Source organism: Phascolarctos cinereus, unplaced genomic scaffold, assembly GCF_003287225.1.
Source record: "Phascolarctos cinereus isolate Bilbo 61053 unplaced genomic scaffold, phaCin_HiC Scaffold_2;HRSCAF=192, whole genome shotgun sequence".
NCBI lineage: Eukaryota > Metazoa > Chordata > Mammalia > Diprotodontia > Phascolarctidae > Phascolarctos > Phascolarctos cinereus.
In genome coordinates this window covers 344,186,278-344,193,912 of record NW_027555625.1, presented here as the reverse complement: position 1 = coordinate 344,193,912, position 7,635 = coordinate 344,186,278, and the positions used below count along the sequence as shown (strand labels likewise).

Sequence of the window (7,635 nt, the reverse complement as noted above, 5' to 3'; positions counted from 1 at the left end):
CCTTTCAGAATCTATCTTGATTTCCCTCTCAGGATCTGTATGAGTGAACCAACACATATGTGTAGGGTGGGGAAAGGGGGAGTTGCCTTAGAAAGGAGAACAAAGGAAGGGGGAAATGAACACTGCAGAAGGTTCAGGGCTATCCTCAAGTGTGTGGTGGGGGTGGAGTAAGGAGGGGGTGCTGAGGGCAGTCGCCTCTGGACGGACGGTACACTCCCCATTGCAATACATTGCTCAGGCGCTGGGACTTCTCCGCCCCCTTCCAGCCTCTCCCTCTCCCGCTCCCTTGCTCTTATTTAACCTGGCTCCCCAGTTGGTGGATCTCTCACTTCCACTTAGGAGCCCGACAGTGTGTGTGTGTGAGTGTGCGTGTGTGTATGTGTGTGTGTACGGAGCTGCAGCTCCGCAGCCTCATTCCCTTCCTGTCCCAAGACCATGAAGTCCTTTGTGTGGCCGCTGCCCCTGGCTCTGGCTCTGGCCCTGACCCTGGGGGAGACCCTTGCAGGGCCAGCCAAGTCTCCCTACCAGCTTGTACTCCAACACAGCCGGCTCCGAGGCAGGCAGCACGGGTAAGCCTGGGACAGCAAAAAGAGAGGGGGCTAGAGAGAGGAGGGAGAGGGGGACCCAGGAGCTTCAGAAAGCAAACTCCACTAAAAACTTGTTTCTTTCTCAGGCCATTCATTGCCTCAGTCTCCTCTATTTCTTTTTCCTGCTGGACAAGTTGTTTTGGGAGCTAAACGAGAAATAAAAGATCCCAAACTACAGCCACCTTTTTTGAATTTCCAGCCTCCCTCCCACCAAAGAAAACAAAGTTTCAGTCTCAGATCATGTGCTCCAGGCCCCTGCCCCCAGAAGCGGCTTCCCCTTTCTTTTAGGGGTTTGCAGCTTGGAGGGCACTGACTTTTTCCTGTTTCTGGGATAGCTGGACAGCCTAAGGGAGAGGGTATGGGAACAGGTGGGGGCAAAGGTTTGGGGTCAGTGACTGCCCCTCTGCCACATCCCTATCTCCACGGCAGGACCCAAGCTCCCTGGGATAAGGAGAGTGGGTGGATCTCTACCACTTTCCTTCTCTGGTCACTGGAGGGGGTTGGTGCTTGGACCCTGTATGTGGGCTTAACTCGTTAGAGGGAAACAAAGGAAGTCAATTCAACAAATCATCAAATTCAACCTATGTGCCAAGCTATGTTCTAGGCTCCGAGGTGAGGTGGACAAAGTTTGGATGAGGTGGTTTTGAGGCGGCTTGGCACAATGAAACTGACACTGATTCTGGAGTGAGGGGACATACGTTTAAACCCCACCTCTGACGCTTAGCTACTTGTGTGACCTTAGGGAAATCACAGCTTGTCAGGTTTCAGTTGCTTTGTCTGCAAAAGTAGTAGATCGAAGGCAGAATCGGACTGTAGAAAGAGCACTTGGGGTCAAAAGGTTTGGATTAAAATCCTGCCTCTCTCTCTTATTCAAATCCTGCCTGTCTCTACAACCTTGGGGAAGTAACAACTTCCGTGGTCCTCAGTTTCCTCAATTGTAAAATGAGGGGGCTGGACCAAATGATTGTTAAGGTCCCTCACCTCTAAATCTATGATTCTATGATACGTAAAACCGGAAGCTTTTTATGAGACATGAGCTCTGCTCTCATAGAGCTTAAATTATAAAGGGAAAATAAGACATAAATACAGAAAACTATAATACACAATAATATATGATATGTACATTAGGGAAATGCAAATCAAACTGAAGTAGGAGGTGTTTTCCTTCTAAGAGGAAGGTCGTGGGGGTGAGGGGATCAGAGACAGTGTCACAGAAGAGGTGACATTAAGATTGAGCTTTATTGGATAGACAGAAACTCAACAGTCTAAGATGGAGAAGAAAGATGTTCCAGACATATGGAATCAGTATGAGTAATGATACAGAGGTAGGAAATCCCATAATATGTTTGGGGGAAGAGTCATCTATCAGTCTGCCCTTCTGTGACTGAGTCACTCACTCTATAGTGGCCCTGGGAAATAGAACATGAAGTGACTAACGCAATCTCTGCTGCTCCTGACACTACTGCCATGGAGTTAATCCCAAGTAAAGGTGGGGAGGGAGTACAGGAGTAATTTTCATCTTGGTAAAAGTCTAAAGACCTTTTATTCACCATCATCACCCGTCTATTCTCCCAAGGTGAAGAAGGAAGCAGCAGATATTTTCTTTGATTTCCTCTTTAGCTTAAATCTCTTTGCTCCACATCCAAAGAAGATGATGCAATGGATATAGTGCTGGACTTGAAATCAGGAAGACCTGAGCTCAAATCCAGCCTCAGATACTTTCTAGCTGGGCAAGTTACTTAATCTCCACCTGCCTTGGTTTTCTTATATGTAAAATGGGCATAATAATAACTCATACTTCCTAGGGTTGTCGTGAGGATAAATTGAAATAATATTTGTAAAGTGCTTTTCAAACCCTAAAGTTCCATACTGCCCTTAGGCAGTTAGGAGGCTCCTATTGGGATCTATAAATGGTTTCCATGGTCCTACAGCCATGTCTGCCCCATGGGTGTGAAAAAGCCCTTGATGTGAGGTAAGGGTTTCTTCCTGTAAAAATTTTTTCAAAATCAACTTCTCTCTCCACCCAGGATAGCTCCCTTTGCCTGAGGAGCAGGAGGATAAGCCAGAATACTGGAAAATGAGAGCTAGGATGGGCTTTAGAAATCATCTGGTCCATCCCTATAATTTTACAGATGATTTAAATGAGGCACTAAGAAGTGAAGGGGCTTGTCCAAGATCCTATCAGTCTGAAGGGACTTTATGGGTTAGTATAAAGAATTGTGGCGAATATATCGAGGACTTCTATTCTAAACCAAGTTTTGCCACTAATTCACTAAGCGACCTTTGACAATTCCCTTATTCTTTCAGTGAGAGAGAGTTTCCTCAAGTGTAAATTAAGGGGAGATGACTAGATTTTTGAGGTTCCTTGTGGCTCAGCTATTAGTATACTCAGTCCTCTGTCTGTCTCCCGACTTACATTCTTGGCTTAATTTCAGTCTTTCTAGACAGAGGTGTAATTTTCTTCCTTGTAAAAGTTTTTAGAAGTTAAGTTTTCATATTAAAAGTACTTTGAAAGGATTTCTGAGGGGAAAGGACAACCTAAAATGTCGATAAAGTCATAAAGATGACTCAGGGAATTGTGGCAGTGATCCCCGACAAATGTATTTGTCCCAGTCTAATGCAATTCACAAAACAGTGACTAATAATATTCTAGAGCAATACTTCAAATTCCTTTAGTAGCTCTCTTCTTTCAAACTCATAGAACTTTCATGTATATGCTGTCGTATCCCTTGTCATGTCATCCCCTCCAAAAGCAGCAGACTAGGTCTGCTTATTTCTATCAAAGATAAAGATGCTAATCAAGGCCCAGAGAGGCTGTGGCTTGCCCAAAGCCCACCCCGGAATTGGTAGAGCCAAGATTCGAACTAAGGTCTTCAAACCCCTGGCTCAGTTGAACCTTTGGAGTGTTGGCTTTTGAGCACTGAGCTCGTGGAAGACTTGTAAAACAATCAGCTGTAGCACAGTGGATAGAACACCAAGCCTCAACTCAGAAAGACCTGAGTTCAAATCTGACCTCAGACACTTACTAGCTATGTGACCCTGGGCAAGTCACTTGACTTCTGTTTGCCTCCATTTCCACAACTGTAAAATGTAGCACGAGGGTTATTGTGAGGATCAAATGAGATAATATTTATAAAAAACACTTAGCACAGTGCCTGGAGCACGGTAGACACTAATGCTTATTTCCCTCCCACCTCCAATCCTCCAGAGTGATCTGGAGTCACCATTGGGAAGGGGAATGGAGTGAAGGAGAGAGTACTCCTGTTCTGGTCACTTCTCTCCTCCTCATGGGAGCAGTAAGGAAGGAACTTTCTTCCCTCATGACTTCAGTATTTTGTGTTGTCCTTCCACTGCTTTGGGAGAAGCTTTCAAGAGACTGGGTCTAAGTCTGGATTTGAGTTCAATGTCCTTGTGACCATCCTTCAGTCTCATGATCAAGGAAGTATGTCCCTGGCCTGGCTGGTGTCATGAGAGCACAAACCATAGCTTCATCTAGAGGACAGAAAGATATCTGAGCTGGCTAGGGAAATGCAGAAGCCTGTAGCAGTTTCACCTTTCACTAAGGGCTAAACTAAACATTTATTGAAAGAAGAAAGGAATGAAGTTATGCTTGGATTTGATGTGGGACAGGAGGGAGACAAAGTAGGCAACCAGTCAGCTTCTTTATAAGAGAAGCTAAAGCCATCCCACTAGCATTCATAAAAAGACTGACTGTTGATGCACCAACTCCCTGTCATTTCTCCAGCAAAAGATGCACGTATCAATCCACTTGGAACAGACTAATGTGCTCCCCCTCCTTGAAAGCTCAGGCTGCTTCTGTTTGCCTGATCATTAGTTGGAAGGCACATTATTTCTTCTCTGTCTCTCTGCCTCTGTCTACACTTGTCTGCCAGACTCCCTTTGCCTCTCTCCCTCTCTTTATATCCCTTCTTCATCTTTCCTGGAGTGAATTGTGTGACATTTGGACCACATGCTTGGCCTGGGGTGCTTTGATTTCTATCTCAGGACCTTGTTTTTTTTTTTTTAAGGACCTGATGAACTGAGCTCCCAAGGAGTTCAGATTGCAATCCTTTCCTTGCAGTGTTGCATTAGGATAATCTGAAGAGGTGTCTGAGCACCACTCCTCTTCTGGCACCACACCCAGATTACACTTGCGTAGACCTCATCAGAGGTTTGGGAGGCAGCACCATAGAAAGGGGGGTCACTGGCTTTGAAGTCAGAAAAGCTGAGTTCACATATCAACTCTGCCCCTTACCCCTTGTGTGACCCTGAACTGAGGCCCTGGACTTTACTCTCTTCAGCTCTAAGATTAGTGATTGATACTAATAGGCTCTGAGGTTCCTTCTGGCTCTATATATCAATAATGCTATGATTTTAGCTAGATGGCACAGTGAGTACATAGCTGAGCATGGAGTCAGGAAGACCTGAGTTCAAATCTAGCTTCAGATATTTACTTAGTAGCTCTTTGATACTGGGCAAGTCATTTAGCCTCAATTTCTTCAACTGTAAAATGGGGATAATAAATGCACCTACCTCTCAGGGTTGTTGTGAGGATTAGATAATATTTGTAAAATACTTAGCACAGTGTCTGAAACATAGTTGGTGCTATATAAATGCAAGCTGCTAGAACTATTAATACCACCACCACCACCACTACTACTACTATTACTACTCCTACCACCACCACCACTACCACCTCCACCACACCATTAACACTACTTCTACTGTTGCTACCTCTAATAGCATCAATACTACCACCACCCCCATCACCACTACCATCACCACCACCACCACCACCACCACCACCATTACCACTACTTCTACTACTACTACTACTACTACTACTACTACTTCTAATGCCATCAATAACACTACTACCACCACCACCACCATTATCACTAATTCTATTGCTACTGCCTCTACTACCACCACTTCTACCACTACCATTACTACTACTACCACCACACTACCACCACCACTATCACTACCATCACCACTACTATTACCACCACCACCACCACTACATCTACTATTGCCACGGTTATTACCACTACCTCTACTACCACTAGTAGTATTACCACCACCACCACTGCTATTGTTTCTACTACTACTACTACTACCAACACTAAAACTACTACTACCACTACTACCACCACCACCTCTGCTACTACTACCACAACTACTGCCACCACCACTACCACCACCACCACCACCACTACTACTACCATCACCACCACCAACACCACCACAATTACCACTGTCTCTGCTGCTACTCCTACTACTGCTATGACTACCACCATCATTATCACTACTTCTATTGCTAATACCTCTACTACCAGCACTCCAGCACCATCACCACAAATACCACCACCACTACCACCACTACCACTACTACTGCTACTACTACCACTACTGCTGCTGCTGCTATTTTTACTTCTTTCAAAAAAAAAAAAACCCTGCCCAGTAGAAGTCAGTTTTCTTTCAGACTCTCAAGAAGTCCTTGACATCCTTTTTGGGCTAGGGTAATGGTTCATTTTGACACCAATACTATAAAATGTAAATGATCTGGAATTACATGATCTGCATTATAATTTTATTTAGAAAGTGGGAATGCCCAGTCATAATGGAACATGGAGGTAGTTGGTTTTGTTTATTTTTTCATCTGGTGCCAAGTTGTTGGGTTTTTTTTTTGTCACCATTCCTTTTGCTCATCCATACACACACACATGCACGTGTGCACACACACACATACACACACACAACACAACACACACAAATCAGATGGAATATTACAGAATGACTATCAGCAAGACTCTATGCTATAGGTCATGCATCTGAAAGTAGTGTACGATGACTGTTCTTGAGCAAGGAAGTGTAGTATCTACACTGTTTTGGGTTCCAGGTTCATAACTTTGTTCAAAGTTCCTAGATTGTCACATATGTAACCCTGGGCAAGTCATATAACTCTCAGTAATCTGCACAGCTCTGTAAATGGGACAAATAACAGACTTGATGTCAATCTACTTTGGGAAGAATGAGCATTTTCACTTGGAATTTCCCTCTGCTAATGAAATCGTAAGTCTCTGTATGTGCAAGGCACCATACTTGGTGTGAACAATACAGGAAGCATTTCTGTTCTTTGAGCAGCTTACTTGCAACCAAGAGGATACAGCATTTACGTAGATAAATGAATACAAAATAATTTGAGTAAGAGAACACTAACGGGGGATCAGGAAAGACTCTCTGTGAAAGGTATTGCTTGAATTGAGTGTCTGTAAATTAATGATTCTAAGCCTTGAAAGAAGCTAAAAAGATGCGGTGGTGAGGAAGGAATGCATTCCAGGAATGGAGAACAGTACAGATGCAAGTGATGGTGTGCAGAATCTGGGGAACAGCTAGTAAGTCAGTTTGGCTGACTTATATCATGTGTAAAGGGGACTTACGTGTAATGAGTCAAGGAAGGAAGATGGGAGCAAATTTTGGAGGACTTCACACACTGACTAAGAAGTTTATGTTTTATCCTAAAGGAATCAGAGAATACTGAAGGTGAAAAATCAATCTTTAATTATAGCAAAGTAGATAGGGATTGGCCTTTATAATGATTAGTGATTACTTTGCAGTTAATAGTTTCAGTTTTGAGCACTGAGACCCAAGTGCCTTACTTTAAAAAGTCATCCAGAGTTCTTGAAATGCAAAACTATTTTGAACTCAGAAAGTCTTCATTTGTTTTCTTCTGCTTTCTTCTAACTTGTGATCCAGCCAAGATGAACTGCCTGTTTGGGGTTCAGCCAGAAGCCCCATTGACATTTTAGTCATGAGTCCCTCTGGTTCTCCAAGTGTTCATATGGAAACATTGATATAACTTAGGTCAAGTTCAGGGAAATAGAGGGTTGGGATTTTACATTCTAAAAAAGAAAACAAACCCAAAAAAAAAAATAAACAAGACAATACAGGCCTCCTCTGGAGCTATGAAAGACTCTTTCCTAAGAAATCCTAGGCCAAGTCTTGTAATTCTGAGAAATACAGTGAGCCTAATTTCCTTAGCAAA

At 43.6% G+C, this 7,635-nt stretch overlaps 1 protein-coding gene across 1 annotated transcript in view; it reads left to right on the top strand.

Moving 5' to 3' along the window:
• Positions 1–264: 264 nt before the first annotated feature.
• The window catches only part of TGFBI (transforming growth factor beta induced), a 58,824-nt gene continuing 51,453 nt past the window's right edge, over positions 265–7,635 (top strand). The window contains exon 1 of the mRNA XM_020991242.1: positions 265–569. Coding sequence (XP_020846901.1) covers positions 436–569 — 134 coding nt within the window. The 5' untranslated portion in view covers positions 265–435. The remainder of the gene's footprint in view (positions 570–7,635) is intronic.